This window comes from Dromiciops gliroides, chromosome 1, assembly GCF_019393635.1.
Source record: "Dromiciops gliroides isolate mDroGli1 chromosome 1, mDroGli1.pri, whole genome shotgun sequence".
Classification (NCBI taxonomy): domain Eukaryota; kingdom Metazoa; phylum Chordata; class Mammalia; order Microbiotheria; family Microbiotheriidae; genus Dromiciops; species Dromiciops gliroides.
The window spans coordinates 584,663,605-584,690,428 of NC_057861.1; the positions used below are offsets into that span (position 1 = coordinate 584,663,605).

Below are 26,824 nucleotides of genomic sequence, written 5' to 3' on the forward strand. Positions count from 1 at the left end.
TATACCAATGAAATCACAATTCCTATTCTGCCTGTTATTGTTATTCAGTTGTTTTTCTTTGTGATCTCATTTGGAGTTTTCTTGGCAAAGATACTGGAGTGGTTTGCCATCGCCTTCTCCAGCTCATTTTATAGATGGGGAAACTGAGGCAAACAAGGTTAAGTGACTTGCCCAGGGTTACATAGTTAGTAAGTGTATAAAGCCATATTTGAACTTAGGAACATTAGTCTTCCTGACTTCCTGCACTCAACTTCAACTGCATCAACTGGCTGCCCTATCCTTGGAATTCTAAACCTAATTCTAAATTCTTACAACTTTTGAGATGCCTTTCATCTCTATAGTTATGATCCTATGAACCTTCCTTTTTTTTTGGACTTCATCAGTCTTATCATCTCCATACATCCAGCTGATTTTTTTTTCATTAGTCTTCCCCTCCCCCACACTGATGACAGCACACTGATTAGATCAAGTAGCAATGATTCCTGCCTTATGCTTGCATATCTTTTTGCTCCTGATGACATCATTTCCTGGCTCTGAGTCACAAGAAAAGTTGAAATTGCTCAGAGTTTGTTCTCTCTAATGCCCCCTGATCTCTATCCCAACTGGAGATTTTCCCAAATTTATAAAAAGCAAAAAGTCTGTTACAGTGCAACACATATAGCCTCAGCCCAGATTCACTTTTTGTGAATGAGCAGCCATATCAACAGTGTTTCATTTTCTTGTTTTAGGCTGTATCTCAGTCTTCTGAACCGTATTCACTTGTCTAGAGTGAGCAACAATTTAGGTAAAACCGGTGGTAAAGAATGATCACTTCCATGACATTGGGCAAGTCATCTAACATCACTGGGTCTCGGTTTCCTCCTCTATAAAATGAGGGGACTGAAATAAATGACCTCCCCCAGAGGATCCTTCCGGCTCTAGATCTATGAACCTATGATTATTTAACTCACATTATATCCAGATTCAATAATAACCATCATCTTATAATGGAGCTCTACAGTACTTACTAGGAAAATTCAAACAAATTTTATTTTATTCATATTAAGTCCCCATTTATTTACTTTCTGTAATCTTTTCTTGCTGCAGTTAGAGTCCCAGTCCACAGCAGAGCATCTATCAATGGAACCTCTTGAAATCTGATGTGAACAAATCCCCGAAAGGGGGATGTGTTCTTATGAGAAAAGCACCCCTTGAGGATTACATGCCTGCTTAGTCTATTTACCTCTTTTGACTTCCTGGTAGCCATTGATTTCAGAAGTATCTAAAACATTTGACCTTTCTCTATCCAAAGTTGTCTGATTCTCTCAAGGTCTCAATCCCATGACAGTGATTCCTTACTAATAGTTTATTTTCTGGGCACTGAAGCATAATTATGAAGTTGTTTTATTTGTGACCTCATTTTGGTTTTGGTATGATGTCTGTCCAAATCTTCCCAAGTCACCAGACTTGCTTTTCTCCTGTTCTGGCCATATTCTCTCCTAAGCCTGTCTGTCATTGCTAGCTGTCATAGAGGCCACAGGCAGTGAGTGTTCTGGACAGAAAATTGGCTCCAACTCAGGAATGAATACTCAGACGAATCACAATAGGACTACCTCAAAACTAGGAATGGAAAATTCTTGCAAGGCAATATTCTCTCTGTGAGTAATCAAATCCTGAGCCTGGTGTGATGCTTTCTCTCCTCACCCTCACCCCCCCCCACAAGATTTAAAAGATCCTAGTGTAATGACCTCATTCCTATTGATATGTCATAAATAGATAATGAGACCATTTTTGCTTTCTAACAAATGCCTTTTAGGGGCAGCTAGGTGGCGCAATGGATAGAACACCAGCCCTGGATTCAGGAGGACCTGAGTTCAAATCCGACCTCAGACACTTAATGCTTACTAGCTGTGTGACCCTGGGCAAGTCACTTAACCCCAATTGCCTCAGCAAAAAAACAAAATCAAACAAACAAAAAACCAAATGCCTTTTAGTAGGAGCCACATGACCCCCAAAATATTGTCATAGGAGGTCTGTAATATCTGTATAATTTTTATTTGTTCCTATTGATTCTTTTTAAAAAATCATCTGACAAGTATTTTTTTTCTTCCATCTTCTTCCCTCTTCCCCCCCCACACCCCCCAAAAATGGAACACATATGCAGAGTCAAAGAAAACAAACCACTCTATTGGCCAGGTCAAAAACGTGTCTTATTCTCCATATTTAGTTCCCCTCACTTCCATATCAGGATGCATGTAGCCTTCTTTGTCCTTGGTCATTGACTCTGGATAGGGTGATGGAAAGCTCCTTATAGCATCCTTCACTAGTTGTATTTTGCCCTATCTGGTTAATAAAGTATTAAGAAGTCACCACTCCATACATATTTGCATTCTCCTGAAACCTGAGCAACATGGTCCATTTTAAGTCATGGGTAAAGTAGCAGAAAGCTAATTTCATTCAGTGTACTCTATAAGAATATGTTGTTGATTCCAGGAGCTGACTGAATGGAAATGAAGGTTGTTAACTGCCATATGTGGTCACTGTGCAACAGATTAAAAAAAAAAACAACAACAACAACATGCTTGCCCCAGGATGAATGCCACAGACAGAGGTTGGCCCTCAGCAATTAGACCACTATACTGCTCCTCATCCCTTGGACCTTGACTTGGTTAATCATTTCATTTAGCCTGGCCATTTCTGACGACTTTTAGGATACCAAATCCAAGCAGTTTCATAAGTTCACCTGAGGACCTGGGCTTCTCTTTCAAAGGGATGGAAATCTTTTCTCTTCCAGATTTCTGGGTCTTCCTGGACCACCTAGGAAGCTTTGAAAAGGTATTTTACCTCAGGCTAGATCCAGGGGCACAGGGACTCTTGGCTGCTCAATGCTAGGTTGCTCTTGGAGGGATGATTCAATTCAATGAACACACAATAATGATGATGATGATAACAACAATAATAACAATAGCAATAACTAAGTGTTAAACAACATGTAGATAAGAATATAAACATACAGATAAACATAATGAGATTTCAGAGGAGAGGGCACTAACAAAGTGGTTTCTCTGGGGGTGTCAAAAGCAGAAGGCCAACAGGTATACACTAGGGAGCCTAGTGAGTAACCTGCATTGGGGGATGGTAAATAATAAGGGACAGAAAATGCCACCTATAGAAATTCTACCTGATTGCTTGAAATCATGAGAAATGTATCTAGCCTTTTTGGGGGAAGGTAGCTAGACCCTGGGAAATCAAGGCCCAAGTACATTGTTGTCATATAATACCTGATTTCCTTTAATTATTCTGGCCTTAGCAACCAAAGACAAAACCCCAAATGATTTTTGGTAGATGAAGGACCCTAAGGACTTAGACGGAAGAGCAAAATAAGACAGTATTTGCCTTTGACACTCTCCCACTCCTTTTTTTCTGATCCCTTGTCCTTATGCTGTCTAGGGACCCTTCATTTGTTATAGGTCTTCTAAGAAATTCTTCATACTCCAAATTATACCTCTTGCCTTCCACAATTAAAATTACTACCATTCCTTCAGTGTCAATCTAAAATACATGTTGTCTGATGATCTAATTTAAATTCTCTATACGATGTGAATGACTGATACCTCCCAGGAACAATTACACTTTAAAAGAGGACTTGTTTTTTGTTTTTTTTTTTAATTTTTGCAGGGCAATGGGGGTTAAGTGACTTGCCCAGGGTCACACAGCTAGTTAAGTGTCAAGTGTCTGAGGCTGGATTTGAACTCAGGTACTCCTGAATCCAAGGCCAATGCTTTATCCACTGCGCCACCTAGCTGCCCCTAAAAGAGGACTTGTAATGAATTTATAATAGGATGGATATGTGGGGGAGAAATTGGGAGCCACCTTCTTCATGCCTGTTATAGGTTACTTCTTCTCCCTTCCCTCCTTGAAAGAATAACGTGTCTCAGCCACTTGGTACCTCACTTGTGAAAAGTTGTCAAATTTACCCTTTAGTCATCAACCTCAACAAAGAAAATTGACCAATGCCCATGTTTCATATTTTAGAATGTGAAAACTCTGACTTAGAATGGTGCTGTTTTGTTCTAGCTGGCAGAAAACTTCGAAACCAAGGTAATGCCCAAGTTCTATGGTCTGCAAAGTCAAGTGCCTGAAAGCACTTACTTCTTCTGCTCCACTCAGATGACTTATCCTGTTTTACCCTGAATGGGTATATATCAGCTATCTGTCCAACTCTTTTGAGAAGTAAATAGGATGCAGATCCTAAAACATTAATAATACATCAAACATTCACACATGTGGATTACTGCTTTGGATTCAAATTCACAGACCTGGTCCTGACCTCCAGGAGTTAATAGACTAACACTAGGGTGCTTGTCTAAGTTGTCCTAAAGGATTTTGTCCCTATACAGGCATCTGGGCATACAGATCGAGGCCCTTGGATTTGAGGACCTGGTAAGCACTGGGTGGGAGAGGGCTATACAACCACCAGTTGAGCATCTTTCGATTGTTATTTTTTTAGGAAGTTGTGATGGTGACTGGACAGTAGCAACACTTAAGTCACCCAAAGGTACTGTATGGCTTTTCTTGATCTTTTGTTTAGATGTCTCAGAAACTTTCTTTTTTGAAAAGTACAGAAAAGTCCTAGTGTTTGTACCCGTCCAACTGCACGCATGTGTACAGTGTAGTAACACGTGTGAGTATGTCCAAGTTCACGTGTGTACATGTGGAATTGTACATCTATGTAAGTACCTACCAGCTGGCAAATGTGATCTATCCAGGCTCACTGAGGCATCAATGATGGGCTGTAATCCCTGATGATTCCTCTGCCCTGTCAACTTCCCAATGTTCATATTTAAGGGGAGCACATACAGACAACAGAACGGAGAACAGGTAAGAAGTCCAAGAAAAAAATTGTTTTCCTGACATACCTACACAAGCAAAACAAAGACTGATTAGAAAGTGGGATAAAGTATCCTCTACTCTTATATATAGTGCTCATTCATGGTATAGGTAATTTTTTTTTTTTTTGGTGAAAGTCTATCCTGTGTAAGACTCTGTTATTCTGGTATCTGCCACACTCACTCTTTGGAAGCAAGCACTGATGACTTGTCACATTTCCTGTTGAGGTGTTCAAAGCTTAAAGGTAAATAACTTGGGGGTTATTGCCAAGACTGAATGGCTTTAGAAAAGGGTAAAAAAAAACCCTATTCTACATTATTAACATATCCTAGGAATCTTAATGAAGAGAGATGACAAAAGAAACAGGTTTTTCCTCTAACTTTCCTCAATCTGGGAAAAGTTGAAGTACATCTAAGTGGTGATCCTTGTTATGAAGTGTTGATGAAGATTTCATCATTCCAAAACCCACTGGAGGGATGAGACTGGAGTAGAATCCAGAGGGAACCTGAGTAGAGGTATAACAAACTAGAAAGTACTTTGTTTCCAAGAATGTAGTTGCTACCTGATTATAAGCTCCTTGAAGACAAGGATTGTCTATTATCTCTTTTTGTATCCCCAGTGTTTAGCACAATGCCTGGCATATAATAGCCACCTAACAAATGTTTACTGAATTGATTTGAAAATAGTGTTAGCCGGTGGATAGAGTTTTGGACTTGGAACCAGGATGACCTGAGTTTAAATTCTGTCTCAAATAATTGTGGATAAGCCACTTAACTCCCCTGACCTTCTATGTCATCATCTGTAAAATGGGAGCAATAATAGCACCCACCTCACAGGACTGTTGTGAAGATAAAATGAAAGGATATTTGCAAAGCACCTTGCAAACTTTAGAGCACTATGTAAATGTGAACTATTATTATTATTGTTGTTTTGAGGAAAACACTTTTTTTTGGTCTTGAGTTAGATAAAACTGCCCACATGTCAAAGTACATTTTTAGAAATGAATACAATTTGGAACATGACAGACCTACTAATTTGAGGTTTATTTTTTTTTCCTCGTGGAAAACAACGCCGTTATGATAGTGGTGACAGTATTTTGATGTAGTCAATTATCTTCTTTTGTTATAGCCTGCTGTTCTCTAGAAGAGTTTAGGAAGCCCTTGAAGATATAGTAGAAATGTTGGTGTGAAAGAGAAAACATGGCAAAACAAAAAGGATAGTGAATTTGGAGACAGAAGACCAGGGTACAAGTCATACTTATTACCATGTAATTCTGGTCCTACTCTGGGCCTTATTTTTCTTATTTGTAAAATGAAAGGATGGTGTGATGGTGCTGACACAGACAGGCCCTAGAGTCAGAATTACTCAGATTAGAATCCTACCTCAGACTATTAATGCCTTTGGGACCTTAGCCAACTGTCCCCATAATGAGTTCACATCTGCCTTAGACACTTACTAGCTGTATAACCAAGACACTCAATCTCTATTGCCTCAGTTTTCTCACCTACTGTACTTACCAAGGTTCTTATGAGGATCAAATTAGATAATATTCATAAAACACAGTGATTGGCACATAATAAGTACTATATAAGTACTAGTTATAATGATGATGATGATAAGTATTATTATTATAACCTCAAACAACTCTTTCAGCCTGTAAGTTGTGAAACCATTGCTCATCAGTAGAGGGAGTTATTATATTGGGAGTTCCCTATGAAATTGTTGTTCAGTTGTTTTAGCTGTATCCAACTTTTTGTGATCCCATTTGGAATTTGGTTTGTTTTTGTTTTTGCAAAGATGCTGGAATAGTTTACCATTTCCTTTTCAAGCTTATTTTACAGATGAAGAAACTGAGGCAAACAAGGGTTAAGTGACTTGCCTAGGATCACACATCTAATAAGCTAATAAGTGAGGCCATATTTGACCTCAGGTCTTCCTAACTCTAGACCTGGGGCTCCATCCACTGTGCCACCTAATTGTCTAGTGAAATTATAGGTCTAGGCTAAAAACCAAAAATAAATGGGTTGGACTAGATTAGTGGTGTCAAACTTAAATAGAAACAAGGTCCACTAGACTATATGTGAGGATCTTTATGGGGTACACATTACCTCAGAAAGCCACACATGTTTATTTATTTCTTATTTATTAATGCATCAAATTAAAATAAGATAGGATTTTAATGTGGTTTAGACCACATTCAGGAGTGTTGTTGACCACATGTCGTCTCTTGGGGTAAATGTTTAACACCTCTGGGCTACATGACCTTTATTCTTTTTTGTTTGGTTGGTTTTTTGTGGGGCAATGAGGGTTAAGTGACTTGCCCCGGGTAACACAGCCAGTAAGTGTTAAATGTTTGAGGCCGGATTGGAATTCAGGTCCTCTGGAATCCAGGGCTGGTGCTGATGACCTTTATTCTTATTCTAAACCGTATGATCCTTTCTCTTTTAACCAAACCTGAGAAAACTTCACTGTTTGCTTTCTCTGCCCAACCACTAACTTTCTTTAAAAAATTATGAAATAAAACAATTTTGATAACATAGTAGAATTTAAAAAGATGATTGTGTATGAAACTGTGAATCCATTGTGTGCAATTTGCCATTCCTTTTAAACATATAATAAAGTTATCGTGTAACATTTTTTCTTTTCTTCCCTCCACCCCTCTGCAGATGGCTACCATTAGACACAAATATGTATATGTATATACATTCTATATATACTTCTATTTATCAGTTCTTTCTCTAGATGCAGATAGCATCTTCCTTCCTAAGTCCTTTGTAGTCAATTTGGGTATTTATAATAGTCATAATGACTTAATCACTCAAAGTTATTTTTAAAACAATATTACTGTTACTTTATACACCATTCTCTTGATTCTGCTCATTTCACTCTTCATTGTTTCATGCAAGTCTATCCATGTTTTTCTAAAATCAATGAGCCCATCATTTCTTCTTTTTTTTTTTTTTTAGTAAGGCAATTGGGGTTAAGTGACTTACCCAGGGTCACACAGCTAGTAACTGTTAAGTGTCTGAGGCCGGATTTGAACTCAGGTACTCCTGACTCCAGGGCCAGTGCTCTATCCACTGCACCACCTAGCTGCCCCAGCCCATCATTTCTTACAGCACAGTAGTGTTCTGCCATAATCATATATCTCTGTCTTTCTGAGAGTAGAGGATGAGAATGAACAAATGGAGGAGAAGTTGTGTACCCTGGCTGAAGTCTGACTTCTTATACTTTTCTTTGACCCCTTACTGGCCATTCCTCAGTCCTGGCTTTGTCTGAACCTGCCCCAGGCACTTGAAGACTCAACCTTGACTTAAGTTCTCATGATAAAGAGAAGGCAGTCGCTCCTCACAGTTGATACTAAAAATTGTATTTCTAAGACCTATTGCTTTTGGCTTTGCCCTTTCTTTACTCTCACCCTGAATTGTAGATGCAGAACAAAGAGTGTATATGAACCCTGCAGTCCCTTTTTGGTTTTCTTTAAATGGATGTCTGAGGGTAGAAAAGAGAAGAATCTGATGCAAGTGATACATTATTCAAGGAGATCCAACTCCTTTAACTTACTATGCTTCCTATGAGTTATTTTAAGTTTTAAAGATACAACTTTGTAGTTCAGACTCATCAGCAAGATGGAAGGTCTTTAGAAGACTGAGAATTAAGAGATGGAAAGAGTATGGATAAGGATCATGCCCTTCTAGGTAGTCTGGCTTCCACCCCAACCCAGATTCTTATGGAAGTGGTAGTCTTCTTCTGCTCTGATGTTTTACCAGTGTAAACTGCCTCCAGTGTACCATCTGACTTGTGTCAGGTAAAGTGCCTTGGAGCAGTGCAAGATAAACACTGTCTACCATTATAAACAACTTCATGCCTTGCATAGTCTCTATCAGTCTCTAGTCTCCTTTTCCTTGGTGACCATAGAAAGCTTCCCCTACTGTTTCTTTCATCTCCTGGTGCTTAATGAAACCTACAGTTCTCCTGAAGACAGCATATCTCTTGGCACTTGCTCCAAGGCTGGCTGCACCTTTTCTCACACATGGGACACAGAGGGATAGTTGACACACGTCTTACTCCCTCCTCTGTCATTTTTACAGTGCTTTCAGACCCTCCTTCTACCACTTTCATTCAGCAACCTCCTCTTCTCCTTTAAATTCTCACCGTCATCTTCAAACCTTGCTATTGTCATTCAGAACATTTCCTCTCCTCCACAATAAGTTTAATACTTGGCTTCCAGTCTTCTGTATGACCTTTCTGTAAGACCCCAGTCCTAACTACATTCTGAATTTCTCAGTCTCTTCACCTCCCATGACCGATTTCTCTTTAGTCTACCTCCATTATGCAAAAGACCCTTGATATGTTATACCTTTAATCAACTGAATTTGCCCCAGGTGCTAGAATTCCTAATTATATACATGCTGAGAATAACATATTTGGGTTTTAACATTCCCTGAGAATCTATGTGAAAAGGCTCAAATCCCTAAACCACCTCTTAAGATCAGACAGCAGAGACTTAGAGCTGGAATAAAGTCAGCAGCCATTGAGTAGACTCCCCCATTTTATAGGAAACCAAGGAAACTGAGGCACTTTACTAATTTGTTAATCTCTCCCTGGAAAGGAGTTATTGAGATGCATATTTGAGACTCTCATAATATAGGAAATGTCTTTCAAATAATGACACTGTAGAAAAAAAATAAAACCGCCAGCCTTAAACATCCAGTAAGTGTCTGAGGCTGGATTTGAACTTAACTCTTCTTGATTCAAAGTCCTGGGCCCTATTCATCACACTAGTTCTTTCTCTATTTTTTTCCAGCCTAGGTAGAAATGGGAAAGGAGTGGGGAATTGGGACTGAGATTGAGGATTGAAAACTTAGGAGTTGAACATAGTAGAGTGAGCTACACAGGGTCTAGGACCCCACTGTTGCTTCTCCATCTGACTACAGTTCTTACCCCTGATTCCAAGGACAGCCGTGAGTGGAAACCAGAAGTGGTAACTAGAAGTGTATGATCTCTGAGACTATGTCTGTGTAACACTCAAATGTTTTCTTAAATCAGACAGAAATGACCTGAATTTAATTGTAGGTGTCTATACAAGAAGAATAAACTGGATGTCTATGATTTTACTGATTTTTCCCATTTTTGCTTCTGTTCTTTGGGTATAACATAGATGAAACTTGAGGAAGACGTTTAGCTACAGTGATTCTGAGCGAGGAGGCAGTTTTTCAGCAGTAACAAGCAGTTATTAAGGTCTTACTTTGTGCCAGGTGACCATTAATTCTTTGTCTCATGTCGTTTTCATTTATGACTTCTTGAAATATAGCTCTGGAAAACCAGGGTTTGTTAAAGACCATAGTGATTCAAATGGAGCTCCCCAACTACGCGTCTAAGCCCAAATCATTCTGGCTCTCACTGATTGGCCAATAATAGCTCCCAGCCCAAGCCTCACTTGCTCATTATTTGGGTTTTGATGACTCAGAATGAATGTAAATATCAGTTGTTTCTGTTCCAGGCCAAAACTCTCCCAGATTGATTCTTTTATGAAGGCAAACTAGGCCACATTTTTCCTCAATTCTTACCTAGCCTTTAATTACTGAATAGGCTTTGCCTCAGACAGACTGAGACCTGGGAAAGACTTTAGCTTAAAACAGCCAACGTCCCTCACTGCATCTGGGGCCTTCACCAGTGGTGCTGACCTGTGTCTTGCCACTAGACTTTAATGTTTCTGGAAGAGACTTTCCACAGCTCTTTCTCACTTAAATCCAATTAACTTGAAAATCAAGTCATCACCCTCTGGATGATCCAGGTAGCAGGGACAACTTTGTGCCAGGTAGTAGTGTCATAAGAGTTGGAGGTACAAAGAAAATAGAACACATATTGTCTCCCTCAAGGATCCCACAGTCAAATGGAGGAGCCAACAGTCAAACAACTATGTAATACAAGATATGTACAGAGTAAATGGAGGGGCAGCTAGGTGGTGCAGTGAATAGAGCACTGGCCTTGGATTCGGGAGGACCTGAGTTCAAATCTGACCTCAGACACTTAACACTTACTAGCTTTGTTACCCTGGGCAACTCACTTAACCCCAATTGCTCAGCAAAAAAACCCCCAAAAAACACAAAAACAAAAACAAAAAACAGAAACAGAGTAAATGGAAGGTGCTGGGGCCTAGGAGAAAGGCCAATTGCAGATCAGTGGATGCTTGTCATTATAGATGAAAAGGTACTTTTTATGGTTTGAGGCAAGGAGGAAGAAGAAAGTTCGCTGAAGAAAAAACTGCTCCGCAAGGGAAGTACAGTGATATATCTGGAGGTCAAGAGCAAGGCAAAACAAGGTAGGCTATTACATCCAGCCTGGCAGAAATGTGGTCGTTGCCAGATAAAAAGAAATCAAGCAGAAACAATCTGTGGAAGAGGAAGACTAAACTAAAAAAACAAAAACAAAAACAAAAACAAAAAAAACAAAACCCTGCCCCCAGGGACACAGCCTCCAGGAGGGTGGACTGGCAAATGTCCTTAGCCAGAAGGATTAGTCCAGAGAGCTGCCAAAAATAATGCAAAGGAGCAAGATTGTGGCTTCCAGCCAAAGTATGGAGGGCAAGCCGACTTCTGCAGTGACCTTAAGAAAATGTTTGTGTTTCCTCCAGTATGAAGCAATTCTTCCATATGTTCGAAATGAAAGCCAGTATTCATCCCAAAAAAGAAAGTGATAGGACCAGGAGAATGTGTCTTTATAGGTTAAAGGAAAAAAAAAGCACTTTTTAGGAAGAGCTAAGTAAAATGATGTGAGGAACAATGAGGGCATTCTTTCATCGCTGTGAAAGGCGGCATGGTACAGTGGAAAGGATGCTGGACCTAGAATAAAAAAATACCTAGGTTTGAATCCCATGTCTGAAACTTACTAGCTGCATTGAAAATAGGCTCGCTAAGCCTCCGTTTTTTTACCTCTCAAATGGGGATAATCACACCCATAGTACCTACCTCACAAGGGGTTGTGATGACCTGACTTTGTTACTCAGTTTGTTTCAGTCATGTCTGATTCTTTGTAACCCTATTTGGGGTTTGCCATTTTCTTCTTCAGCTCGTTTTCCAGATGAAGAACTGAGGCCAACAGGATTAAGCAACTTGCCCAGGGTCACACAGCTAGTAAGTGTTTGGGGCCAGATTTGAACTCAGGAAGATGAGTCTTCCTAACTCCTGGGCTTCTTTCTGCTCTATCCACTGTGCCACTTAGTTCCATAGGAATAATAATCTGATAGGCATAATGTATGTAAAGCCTGAAAGTCTTGTAAACCTTAAAGTGTTATGCAAATGGAATCTATCTGTTAACTTGTATCAGCACATGTTGAAAAAGAATAAAATTTAATTTTAGAAAATGAAAAAATAAAATAAAATTCTGTAGAATCCAATAGAGGATGGATAGGAAGCTCTCAAGAATGAAACTGTGAAGACATAAAGAGAAATGGTTCCTCTTGGCAGGAGGAGTGGGAGCTTTCTAAAGAGACCAATAGGACTATTTAGGGAACTCATTGACCATCTCACATTTTCAAAAGGCATTTATAGAAAATAGAAGCAAAGGCAGGTAACTCTGCATGGATATGAAAGATTAGCACAGTCTTGTAAAAAATTGTTTTAGGAGTATTAAAACCCATAGTGAGCTGATGATGAATGCTAAGGACAAAAAATGGATTGTGTTTGTTTATCTATGTTGAAGGCCAGAGATACACCATAAAATGTATACACTGCTGCTCAGAGTAGTATAGATGGGATGATGACCCCACACATTAGTGAGATGATTGAACCAGCTAACTCTTGTCTTGCTTCTGGGTCGGTCGGTTGGTTGGTTTTCTTCCTTTCCGTCTAAGAAAATTATCTTTGGTCTAGGGAGGATAGGACAAAAATGGAGATGTGAGGAGAGGATAAGAGAATTCCTAGATGCCCTCAATGAATTCAAGACAGTAGGCCAGAAGAAACCACATCCTAGGGCAATTGTAAAACTAGCAGTTGTGACCACTGAGCCCCTGTTGGTAATCTTTGAAAGAACAGGAAGAATAGGAAAAGGTACTGTAGCACTGGAGATTTTCAAAGTAGGGAAGAGGGTAGGATCTGAAAATTATGGCCAGTGAGCTCGATTTATATTCCTACCAAAATTCCGGAACACATTATTAAAAGATGGTTTGTGTGGGGCGGCTAGGTGGCACAGTGGATAAAGCACCGGCCCTGGAGTCAGGAGTACCTGGGTTCAAATTCGGCCTCAGACACTTAACACTTACTAACTGTGTGACCCTGGGCAAGTCACTTGACCCCAATTGCCTCATTAAAAAAAAAAAAAGATGGTTCGTGGGCATTTAGAAAGAAATATGGTTATCACTAAAAACCAGCCTGGCTTCCTCAAGAACAGGCCATGCCAGACTCACCTCATTTCTTTTGTTGACAGGGTAACTAGACTGGTATATTAGGGGAATGCTAGATATGTATTTTACCTAGAAAAGCATTTTACATAATGTTTCATGGTATTCTTATGGATAAAGTAGAGATACATATATGTGTAAGATTATAGTACAGTTAGGTGGCTGAAAGCCCAGACCAAAGAATGGTGATTAACAGGGCTCCAATTTTTTTTTTTCCGGGGGAGGTGAGGAGAAAGAGAGAAATTTCTAGTGAAATGCCCCGGGGATATGCCCTTGGTCTTGTTCTATTGAACATCTTTATAATAAGGTATGCTTGTCAAACTTAGAAATGACACAAAGCTGGGAAGTATGACAGACATGCTAGATGACAAAATTGGGACCCAAAAATTAAATTTACATGTAAGCATATCACCTACATATGTAACTTAATAAGGATAAATATAAATTATGGGTCAGACTGTGACTAATAACACAATAAACAAGGTTCAGTCTTGGGGTATCTTTAAAAATAATCCCAATAGGGGGCAGCTAGGTGGCGCAGTGGATAGAGCACCGGCCCTGGAGTCAGGAATACCTGAGTTCAAATCTGGCCTTGGACACTTAACACTTACTAGCTGTGTGACCCTGGGCAAGTCACTTAACCCCAACTGCCTCACTAAAACACACACACACACACACACAAATAATCCCAATAGCTCATGTAGCCAAGTAGGACTCCACCAAGAACAAAATAATCTGGCTGATATCTTTATTTTTTTTATAAAAGTATTTTATTATTTTCTAGTTACACGTAGAGATAGTTTGCAACATTTGTTTTTATAAGATTTCTAGTTTCAAATTTTTCTCCCTCCCTCCCCTCTCCCCAAGACAGCAAGCAATCTGATATAGGTTATATATGTACAATCACATTAAATATATTTCTGCATTATTCTTGCTGTGAAAGAAGAATCAGAGCAAAAAGGAAAAACCTCACAAAAGAAAAACAAAAACACAAGAAATATGGCTCATATCTTTCAAATGGCCCTTGGCTCCCCTATAAGCACGAAGATTAACAAAGGTATTAAACATAAACTCAGTTTGTTTCAGTAAGTCAAGAACCCAGAAAGGACTCATACGAGCCCTTTGCAAAACAGTTGAGAGTTTAATCACAGCAATCTTAGTTTTTCTCTGCAGTGCAAATTCACAGATTGGTCCTTATTGAAAAGTGTATTTGCAGGTTCCAAAGCTGAAACAAATTTCTACCTTGTGTTTCTCTCCATCTTTTGATAAATCTACATGGATTCAATGGTCCACAGTATCTCCTTTGGTCTACACCTATTCCTGACCTCACTCCTGTTTTCTCTCAATTTGATCTACATTTGATTCATCTCTCTTGTGGTCATGGATTTAGAAGCTCTGTTCTCCCACTTCAAATATGCTCTTGGACTTCCCTCCTATCTTGAACAGAAGAAAGGGTTAACTGGATTCATACCTAGTACACAAAGTTATATACTCACATAACCCATATAACATTCTGGAGCATCTTCATCCCAACTCCTACTCTCATAGAAGGGCCAGGTTCCTGAGCAAGGCTACTTCTCCCCATCTTGGGGCTTTAAGAGTATGCCTTAAGGACGGGGAGGTCTTATTCTTTAATGCTATCAGTTCAAGTCTCCATCCTGATATGTTCTCCCCAGTGTAAACCACCAGTGATTAGTGCCTTGGTTCCATATAATGAATTAATACCAAATAGCCTTTATAAAGAGATAGTTGGTATGAATATACAGTAAGAACAAAAGTTACAAAGTATTCACTACTCTTCAATGATTCCCCCTCAATACCTGGGGGCATGCTTTCCCTAATACTAGCACAAGTCCTTGGGAGAGTAGACTCAAACTTATGGCAGTTTCTATATAATATTTTTACCCTTCTCCAAGACCCTCTGCCAAGTTTACTTCTAAATTTGCCAGAGTCAACAGATGAACTGCTATAACTTCCTCTTGGTTTCCTTCAATCTTCAATTGGGTCAAAGAGGTCCCATGAGACTGCATTCCTTGCCATTTGTCTGCAAAACCCGACCTGGACTCTTGCACCCAGATCTCTGATATCTTGTTCTGTATCATGTTGAAGAGCTCAGTGTAGTAGTCATTTCTAATATTCCTTTGTCTCAAACAGGAAAGAATAGATACAACAGCAGCAGAAGCAGGGTTGTGAGCTCATCAAATGTATGGTGGTGGCTTGGGTGGGAAAAATGCCTAAGGGTCTCTCTCCAGTTGAAGACTTACAGCATTACTGCCTTATTATTTAAACACAAGTAGGAAGGAGAGAGAGGAAGGGCCTCATATTTGGGCTATTAAGTACCTTTTGAATGCCTCCCCAGTCCTAGCTAAGCAGCCACTCCAAAAGGCTTTCTTCTTCACTGAAGCAAACCAGAAATAATACATAGGAATGCTCAGTGCCACAAGGGAAATACATCAGCAGAGCACACTGCACACAGTCATAGAGACTGGGTTCATTGGCTAGTCCCTCTTTATACTTAATTTTTCAAAAAACAAACTTCCTAAGTTTAGGATTTGGGAGGGATGGCTGAACAAAAGTTAACTAAACTAAACGAAAAGATTTCATAGACTGAAAGTATAATATTGGCATACAGTGCAAAATAACAGCCAAAAAAGCTAATGTTTTACTATGCTGTATTAATTAGCCAGCTACGTGTCAGTGGATAAAGCACTGGAACTGGAGTCAGGAAGAGGTGGGCTCAAATCTACACACTTACTAAGTTATGTGACCCTGGGCTGGTCACACAAGTCTGTCTGCCTCAGTTCCTTTATCTTCTGAGTGAAAATAGTAATACCACCTACCTCCCAGAACTGTTGTGAGCATAAAATGAGATACTATTCATAAAGCACTTTTGAAACCTTAAAGTGCTATATAAATGCTATTATGACAGATAGATGCAACAATATATAGAGCCGTGGGCCAAGAGTCAACTAGAATTCTCCTGAGTTCAAATTTGGTTTCAGATACTATTAGCTATGTGATCCTGAGCAAGTCACTTAGCCCTATTTGCCTCAGTTTCCTCATCTTAAATGAGATAAAAAAGGAAATGGCAAACCACTGTAGTATCTTTCCCAAGAAAATCCCAAATAAGTCATGAAGAGTCTGACACATCTGAAATGACTGAACAACAATAAAAATGATTATGTTTATTTGTTTTCTAGAATAACGTAGTATCCAGAAGTGCATATATCAGAAGCAAGATAAAATGTATTCTGCCTTGGTCAGAGCCTATGTGAATTACTGTGCTTAGTTCTAAGTGCCACATTTTAGAAAAGATACATCAGTGCAGCTAGGTCCCTTGCCTCACCCCACTGAAGAGAGGTCTTCAAATGGGGGCTACATGGCCACCTACTGGGCATATTGTAGAGAGGATTCTTTGTCAAGTATATGTTGGAATACATGCCATTCAACATCCCATAATGATCCCCTGTAAAGTGCTTTGGAAATTGTGTGGGTAGCACTTTGGGAGGACAGATATGTAATGCTTGCTTACACACACACACACACACACACACACACACACACACACACACACACACACACACACATTGTATTAAGGGCTGGACTCATTGGCCAGTTTAATAAAACAACAACAAAAAACTTCATAAATTTAGTATTGGGGAGGCCTAGTCAGTTAGAGTTCTATTAAAAACAAACAAACCTGAAGGTTTTCATGGACAGAAAGTATAATGTAAGTATACAGTGTGATATAATAATCCAAAAAGGTAATACTATAAGAGGTCTGAATTAATTAGCCAGCTCTTTGTTGGTAAGGCATTGGAACTGTAATCAGTAAGATCTAAAATCTCTCTCCCCCTCTCTCCTCCTCTTTCCCCCTCTCTCTCTCTCTCTCACTCTCCCTCTCTCTCCCTCTTCCTCTCCCTCCCCCCTCTTCCTCTCTCTCTCTCTCTCTCTCTCTCTCTCTCTCTCTCTCTCTCTCTCTCTCTCACACACACACACACACACACACACACACACACACACACACACACACACATAATGGCTAATAAGCATCTCACACACACTCTCAGACTTAGCTATAATCAGTCCACTCCTGGTACCCTTATTCCCCACCATTCACCTGACTTTTTTTTATAATTCATGATGAAAGAAACTGCCTCAAGCCTACCAGCCTACCATGATCAAGAAATATCTCCAATTCTGGGATTCTGTTTACTTTATGAAATGAAACTCTGAGCTTCCCTATTTCAGTTGTTTCAGTATGTGGAAGATAGTAATGCTAAACCTTATTTAGGGGGATTGAACTGGTGGAAAACAAGCTCAGTTTGGTTTCTTTTTTTGTTGGTATTATTTTTGCAAGGAAAAGGAGAAAGGTCATTAGCTCTCAGAGTTAAGAAATGAAAGTTCCACTCAGGGCTCTTTACAGCTCCAAAATTCTAATTTGGAACAATAAAAAGCAGGTGTATTTTCAGCATTGCTGTCTCTGAATGATTTTCTGGCTAAGATTGTGATGTTTAATGCTTATGGAAATATTTGCCTTAGGATCATAGATTGCTTAAAAAAGATTACCTCTCTTAGGAGAAGCTAAAGGGACTAGGATTCTTTAGAGAAGAAAAAGCTCAAGGAAAAATATGAATACAGTTAGGTCCTGATTGGTATGAATCCTGTGAAGTGATCTCATGTATTCAAAGTCACAATATTTTAAAATATAGTTATATAAATCATGGTAATTGGTTATAGCCCAATGTAAACATGGAGTGTGAATTTGTGATCATTTCATGATTCATTGGTCACACTAATCAGGACCTAGCTATTATGGTATCAGGGGTCATTAATGATAGCTTCCTGTATTATAGAAGAAAAATATACAAAATATCTTAACTAAAGTCCTAGTTCAATGCCTCATAATGGGGTAGAGGTGACCATGGTATCTCGAAGAACACACCAATGAAACCCAAGCTCTGACAGCATCTACCAAGCTTTTGATTATGGGTTTATCAATGGTCTGTTTTTAGGTATCGACTGCTTCAATCCCCATGGTTTTAATTATGATCTCTATAAAAATAACTCATAGATATTTATATTTAGCCTTAGTCTAAATCCTGAGCAATGCTCTTTTCTGTTCTTCTTTGTTTATGGAAATGTTCAAATTTATTGTGTTTGTTTAGTTCACTTTAAAAAGGGAAAATTAATGGGGCAGCTAGGTGGCGCAGTGGATAGAGCACCAGCCCTGGATTCAGGAGGACCTGAGTTCAAATCCGGCCTTAGACACTTAACACTTACTAGCTGTGTGACCCTGGGCAAGTCACTTAACTCCAATTGCTTCACCAAAAAAAAAAGGGGAGGGGGATTAAAAAAAAACAAAAAACAAAAACGGTTAGTTCTAGAATTTAACATGGAAAGGAGTATGCCAAACAGTGGTCCTCAGATTAATTTTGTTATGTTTTCTCCATGTTTTCTACTTGCTCTACCAGCACAGAAATTTCTCTTTTGTTGACATATCATGGGCTCTAAAATTTTATTATTAAGAATGATGATGGGGCAGCTAGGAAGCACAGTAGATAAAGCACCGGCCCTGGATTCAGGAGGACCTGAGTTCAAATCCAGCATCAGACACATGACACTTTACTAACAATGTGACCCTGGGCAAGTCACTTAACCCCCATTGCCCCACAAAAAAAGAACAAAAGAAAATCATGATGAGAGCTACTACAATAGCATTTAAAAATTCACATAATATTTCATACATGTTATCTCATCTAATTACCACAAAAAACAAGTGAGGAAGGTTTCATAGGCACTTTCTCTATTTTGCAAATTACAAAATTGAAACTCAAATATGTTAAAGTACTTGACTGTGGTCACACAATTAGCAAACATCAGAGGCAGGATTCAAACACAGTTGTCACCTAACTGTAAGTCCCAAATTCTTTCCTCTTTACCATAACATCTCTCAATTAGAGATTTATTTGTCTAGATCAATGGTTCTTAATCTAGGGGCTTATGTACTTTTTTATAAAAAGTGTTGATAAGTGTGTTTCAATATAATTGGTTTCCTTCATAATACTTTGTAACTTATTTTATGCATTCCAAAGGGGTCCCTTGCCAAAAGGGCACATAACAAAAGTGTTTAAGAACCTCTGTTCTAAGGGAAATAATGAAAAAAAAATGCACAGGAAGGTGGGTTAGCTGTACCAAATCTGAAGCTCTACTCTAAAGAGGCAGTCATCAAAACTATCTGGGTACTGGCTAAGAAATAGAGTGGAGGATCAATGGAATAGTCTAGGCACAGGAGACACAGTAGTAAATGACATTAGTAATGTACTGTTTGATAAACCCAAAGACTCCAGCTTCTGGGATAGGAATTCAGTATTTGACAAAAACTGCTGGGAAAACTGGAAGATAGTATGGCAGAAATTAGGCATAGGCCAACATCTGACACCTTATACTAAAATAAGGTCAAAATGAGTACATGATTTAGACATAAGAGGTAATACCGTAGGTAAATCAGGAGGGGAAGGAATAGTCTGCCTTTCAGATCTTTCGAAAGGAGAACAGTTTATGACCAAACAAGAGGTAGAGAATATTATGAAATGCAAAATGGATGATTTTGATTACATTAAATTAAAAAGGTTTTGTACAAACAGAAGTAATGCATCCAAAATTAGAAGGGATGCAGAAAATTGGGAAACAATTTTTATGGCCAGTACTTCTGATAAAGGCCTCATTTCTAAAATATGTAGGGAACTAAATCAAATTTATAAGAATCCAAGTCATTCCCCAATTGAGAAATGGTCAAAGGATATGAACAGGCAGTTTTCTGATGAAGAAATCAAAGCTATCTATTCCCATATGAAAAAAATGCTCTAAATCATTATTGATTAGAGAGATGCAAATTAAAACAACTCTGAGGTACCACTTCACACCTATCAGATTGGCTAATATGACAAAAAAAGAAAATAACAAATGTTGGAGAAGCTGTGGAAAAATTGGAACACTAATGCATTGTTGGTGGAGCTGTGAACTGATCCAACCATTTTGGAGAGTAATCTGGAATTATGCCCAAAGGGCTATAAAGTTGTGCATACCCTTTGACCCAACAATACCACTTTGGGGTCTTTTTCCCAAAGAGATCATGGAAAAGGGAAAAGAAGCCACATGTACAAAACTATTTATAGCTTCTCTTTTTGTAGTGGCAAGGACTTGGAAATTGAGGGAATGCCCATCAATTGGGGAATGGCTGAACAAGTTGTGGTATATGAATGTAATGGAATCCTATTGTGTTGTAAGAAACGATGAGCAAGAGGAGTTCAGAGAAACTTGGAAAGACTTGCATGAACTGATGATGAGTGAGATGAGCAGAACCAGGAGAACATTGTACACAGTATCAACATTATGTCTTGATCAACTGTGATAGACTAGATTCTTCTCACCAATCCAATGGTACGAGAAAGTTCTAAAGGACTCATGATGGAAAAGGCTCTCCAAATCCAGAAAAAAAAAAAAGGAACTGTGGAATATGGATGCTGATTGGACCATACTATTTCTTTTGGTTTTGGTGCTGTTGTTTTTCTTTTTTCTTTTTTTTTTTTAGTGAGGCAGTTGGGGTTAAGTGACTTGCCCAGGGTCACACAGCTAGTAAGTGTTAAGTGTCTGAGGCCGGATTTGAACTCACATCCTCCTGAATCCAGGGCCAGTACTCTATCCACTGTGCCACCTAGCTTCCCCTGTTGTTTTCCTTTTTTGAGGTTTTCCCTTTTTGCTTTGATTCTTCTCCTATAACATGACTAATGCAGAAATGTTTAACGTTATTTTATATATATATATATATATATATATATATATATATATATATATATATATATATATATATATATATATATATATATATATATCCTATATCAGATTACCTGCTGTCTGGAGCGGGGGGAGGGAGGGAGAAAAATTTGAAATTGGAAATCTTATCTAAACAAATGTTGAAAACTAAAATAAGTTAATTATTTTTTTAAAAAGAACCTCTAGGGGCAGCTAGGTGGTGCAGTGGATAGAGCACTGACCCTGGAGTCAGGAGTACCTGAGTTCAAATCTGACCTCAGACACATAACACTTACTAGCTGTGTGACCCTGGGCAAGTCACTTGACCCCAATTGCCTCACTAAAAAAAAAAAAAAAGAGTGCAGAGGGGCAGCTAGGTGGCACAGTAGATAAAGCACCAGCCCTGGATTCAAAAGGACCTGAGTTCAAATCCAGCCTCAGACACTTGACACTTACTAGTTGTGTGACCCCAAGCAAGTCACTTAACCCTCATTGCCCTGCCAAAAAAAAAAAAAAAAGAGTACAGAAACCTCAAGTCAGGAGAGACCTGGATTTGAATCTTACTTCTGACACCTATGAGTCACATGATCATGGTGAAGTCATGCTAAATGACTTTTCAAGCCTTACTTACCTCATCCATAAAACAGCAGCCATATATTGAATAAAGGAGGTTATGAAGATGAAATGAGATGTCACTAATGAATATATCTTGTAATTGTGAATTGCTATGTTAGCTATTATTTTGAAATTAAGGCATTATTCCCCTGTCAATATGCAATTATATCTCCTAGGGGCAACACATGAAGTCACTATCAGTCATGAACAACCTAGTGTGAATTCATCTACTAAATCCTTTCCAGTGTGCCAACAGCTGGAAGGGAGCAAGTTTCCTTAGTGTACCTAGGAGGGAGGTTGCCTTGTTGTCAGAGAGAGTGTGCTATAGACCAAAGCATCTTAAACTGTGGGTTGTGACCTCATATGGGGTCATGTAACTGAATGTGGGGGTTGTGAAAAATTTGACAACAGGAAAAGATTATTTATACCTCTATTATATACCTGGGGCTGTGTAAAAGTTTGGGGGGCAAGAAGGGGTTGAGAGTAGAAAAAGTTTAAGAAGTCTTGCTATAAACTGAATGGGGGGGTTGCTGGTCACAGGACGCATCTACTTCATTTTTATGGGGCCCAGCTTTCACTATACAGCCAGCATGGTGCAGTGGAAGATATGGTGGACTTGGAAGAAAGATCTGGTTTCAAGTTCTAGCAATGTCATTATCTATATGAATTAGGGAATGACCTTTCTCTCTGCATTCAGTTTATTTCATCCCTATGGATTTCCTCCTTTGTAAAGATAATGATATTTCAATGATGTGCCCTTTCTATGAAGGGATGAGAGAGACAGACAGAAAGGGAGGCACACAGACAGAGAAACAGAGACAGAAAAAGGAGAGGAGAATGAGATAGAAAGAAGAGAGAGGAGAGAAAGAGGAGAGTAGAAAAATAGAAAGACAACAGAAAGAGAATAAGAGGGGAAAGGGGAGAGAGAAAGGGAGAATGAGAGAAAAGAAAAAGAATGAGGGAGGAAAAGAGAGAAAGGGAAAGAATGAGAGAGCAAAAGGGATAGAAGAGAGAATGACAGAGACAGGAGAGGGAAAGAGAGGGGGAACAAGAGAAGAGAGGAAAGAGAGATAGAGAAAGTGAAAGAGGAGAAAGAATGAGAGAGGAAAGGAGGATACAGGAGAGAGAATGACAGAGAGAGGAGAGAAGAGATGGGGAGAGAATGAGAAAGAGACAGAAGAGAGAATGACAGAGAAAGATAATAGAATGAGAGATGAGAGGAGAGAGAAAGAGAAAGAGGAGAAAGAATAAAAGTTAGGACAGAAAAAAAGAGAATGAAAGAGAAAAGAGAGGACAGGAGGAGAGGGGGGGCATGGAGGTAATGGGGAGAAAGAATGAAAATGAAACTTTTTTTTTTTTTGGTGAAGCAATTGGGGTTAAATGACTTGCCCAGAGTCACAGAGCTAGTAAATGTTAAGCGTCCGAGGTTGGATTCGAACTCAGGTCCTCCTGACTCCAGGGTCGGTGCTCTATCCACTGTGCCACCTAGCTGCCCCCAAAATGAAACTTTTTAAAGTGCTAAAAATGTAAGTTATTATTACATTATCCAAAAAGCCAAGCTGACCTAATGAGGCTTCTTGGTCCTTGGGCATTCATATAAATGTGGTGGAGTTGAGCTGTGATTTAAAGTCAGCAGCTCAAGTTAAATATGATTTTGTGCTGAATGTAGTTGGGGGGAGGGATGGGTGGAAAACTAAAGGATGTTTTAAAGATGAGAATTGGTCCAGAAAAGCAAAATGTCAGAGCCTCAAGTCAGAAGTTTTCATCCCAGGAGAGTTTCACAGGATGCAAAATGAAAGCAAAAACCCTTAATTTGTGGCTGAATGCAGCAGAAGCTGAGCCCTGCATGTGATGAGGCCACTTGGAATCCCAGAGAAAAGCTTCCACATGAAAGCTACCTTGAAGTATTACTTCATGGAAATCTGACTTTTTAATATTCTCTTTTTCCTTATTGGTTTGGCAGTGGGCGGCCTTCCTTCTGGCCCTGGCAATGTAAAGAGCAGGGGGGAAGGGATGTGAGACATTTTTAATAAAATCCAATCCCACCAGCACCGGAGCTCAATACTCTTTGAAAAATACAACCAAAACAATTGAGCCTATTAAGCTATGCAACCTTTGATAAGCCGTCTTGGGAGTGTACAGGTGGTAAAAATGAGCTACCACAGGGATCCCTTGCTTGCTCACTTGCTTTTGGAAAACTGCTGAAATGAAGTCACAAGTAAAATTTCATTAGTTTAAATGAAGAGCCCAGAAAAGCCTAAACCCAGTGCAAAGTGGGTTGGGGAACTGAGAAATCCCAGTATGTTTTCTTTTGGTCCTAAACTTGTAGTTACCCACAAGGCAACTCTCAAAGCTAATACTGCTCAGGGAATCTCCCTTCTAGAAAGGTAGATTTTAAGATAATGCTATCTAGGGAATTCAGAGTGCTTCTCCTTTTATATGTGTATATATGTATATAAAATGTATAGGAGGCCAGGCTTCAGGAACTGTGGTCTTGAACTCCCCTGTCAGGGCACATGCAATAATTATACACTTCTCACTGCTAATGTATAGCAAGTCAACATTACTATTTCTGGTGATCAGAGGCATGAGGAGAGAGAAATGGCTCTTCCCCACCATTTTGCACTTTGGAAGAAGACCCAAAGGAAGTAAATAAACACTTGGTAGATCAAGCCCTTAGTTACTGATACTTTCAAAAAACAGGGCAAGCTTTTAATTAGGGGTGTGACTGAATATCAACTAATCACTAGTAGTGCCCTATGTCCCATCAATTTAATTTGGGAACTTCTTCAATTTGACCAAAGACTAATTAAAGGTCCATACCCAAATATTTTAACTGGTCAATCAGAGAATTCTGATTTTGATCTCCTAGTCAATCCCCTTTACATCTCCAATGCTTACCACAATCCCTGGTACAAAGTAGGCACTTAACAAATGTTTATTGAATGACTGGCTACTTATGTTATTCTCTTGTACACAAATAAAGGGAAAATTGGATTTAGAGTTAGAAGACCTAGATTTGAATCTTGTCTTGGTCATTTACTAGCTAGATGACCTTGGGCAACATCACTTAAATTCCCTGGGAGGGGATTGAACTAGCTAATCTTTAGAGTAGATTCCTTCTAGCTCCCAAAACTAGGAATCTCTAGCCTCTCTTGGTTTCAATCTCCTAATCTGTTAAACAAAAGGATAGAACTAGACAATGTAGTTTTTAAGGTCCTATTGGATTGTAAACTCTTTGAGGCCAAAGGCTGCCTTTTGCTTCTTTCTATATATCTCCAGTGCCTGGCCCATACATTGACTTACTAAGGTCCCTCACAGTTCTCATCCTATGATTCTGTGCTTTCACCTATTTCTGGCATTCCGTGGTTATTAATGAAAGCTTTGACAAGATGATTATTTGTCCATGCTTGCCATTCAATATTCTAAGGGTCTTCTTTGTTTTCTCCTTTCACTGTGAGGGTGCTAGTGAAACAGTCTGGCTGTCCATCTACTCTCCTTCACCCTTGCCATGTGACCACAGCACCTTCTCTTCGAATCATGTAATTCCTCAGTGACATCTTTTACTCTTGTTCTTTTTTAGAGGCCCTCATTGGTTTTATGTCGTAGCCTGCTCACCCTCATCATGTGTCTCTCCATTGCTCTCTATGTGTGATATTCACTTTTAATTTTGGGGGGACTGTTGCATTCCCTCCCTTGCTGTTATATAGTAGCACCAGTAAGATACTCGTATTAAAAAAAATGGTTCTTTGTTTTCATGGGAAGCTTGAAGTCATTAAAGGAGCTTTTCCATTTGAACTGAAAAGGGTAATCTAACTGACCCCCTTCCTCCTGGACTCTCAGCCCAACTCTTGTCCATCTGTACTATCTTTACAATTTAAACATGCTGATGGACAAGCCCAATAAATGTTGGTTGAATTCAATTGAATTGGATTGGATTGAAATGGATATATAAGGCACTATAGCTAGACAAGTCAGGATCCTCCTTCAAAATCATCTTGTCAAGTTAAACAGCTTCCAAAATAGGTTAACTGCACAACAGAATTGACTGAGGGAAGAGACAAAGGATTAGGTTTTTCAAAAGCCTCCCAAAAAAACCTGTCACTATAATGTCAACAGCAGGACCCCTGTGGTTTGGCAGACCTCCAGGAATAAAGACAGAACTCTAGGCAGCCTTGAAACTTTGGTGAAAACCTGAAGCCACAGTCATTTTCTATTACATTTGAATCTTTTGGGACAAAGAGAGTTCCTTTAAAACCAAGCTCTCTGGAACGGGATAAAAGGGAGACAAGATTTTAGTCTCCTGGCTCATTTTTCCAAGTTTTTCTCTTGAAAAAGCCTTCAACACATGTGGGAATCCCTGCATGGCTGGCTGAGTTTTGCCTGATTAAGCCCAAGTTCAGTGCCCAGTTTTTCCCATTTTTATTTCAGTATCTGGGATCCAAGCAAAAAAGGTGCTCGTTCATCACAAAGACAAGTCTTCTGGTTTCCTCCAACGGCTTTCTTTTGCATTTTGGAGATTTGCTGTTCTTTTGACTTTCTGGTTTCTGTCTACTGAGAATGCAAAACCCCAGGAGCACTCCCCACTTTAAACCAAGGTTCTAAAAAAGGGGAGAGACAGACAGATAGACAGACAGAGATGAAGAGAGAGAGAGAGACAGAAACAGAGAGACAGACAGAGAAAGAGACAGAGAAATGCTAGGACATTTCTTGCCTTCGCACCTAATGGTCTAGTTCTCAAATCACCTGTTCATAAGACTATAACGAAGGGGAAAAAAGCATTTCCCAGAAAGGCTGCTGTTCCCTGAAATGCCCTTATCATCCCTATATGCAACTCAGATCAAGGGCCTTTTAGGAGGTGTAACAGGATTTTATTCACCTCAAGCCCTATGACAGGAAAATGTTGTTTTTTATTGTGTTATTTGTAAGCAGACACAGGCAAATGTTAACAAGCTTTCCAGCAGCCTAAAGGCAACGTTCTTAAAATATCTACAAGTGCACTCAGGGCATCTAGGATTCTGACAGATTAGAATTTTGACACTGTACCCCTTCCTCCTCCAAACCGGCTCTGATACCTTTATCTTTTCAATTTCACTTGAGAAAAGAGGAAGAGGGAGTGTGAGG

The 26,824-nt window shown here is 39.3% G+C and overlaps 1 protein-coding gene across 4 annotated transcripts in view; it reads left to right on the forward strand.

Annotated features, from left to right (window-relative positions):
* Positions 1-26,824, forward strand: part of SHISA9 (shisa family member 9) — a 450,559-nt gene that overhangs the window by 404,019 nt on the left and 19,716 nt on the right. For 2 of the 4 annotated variants that reach the window (XM_043976527.1, XM_043976528.1), the window contains one exon: positions 4,490-4,537. The exons of the other annotated variants lie outside the window; for them this stretch is intronic. In XM_043976527.1, coding sequence (XP_043832462.1) covers positions 4,490-4,537 — 48 coding nt within the window. The remainder of the gene's footprint in view (positions 1-4,489; positions 4,538-26,824) is intronic. 4 annotated transcript variants of the gene reach the window in all.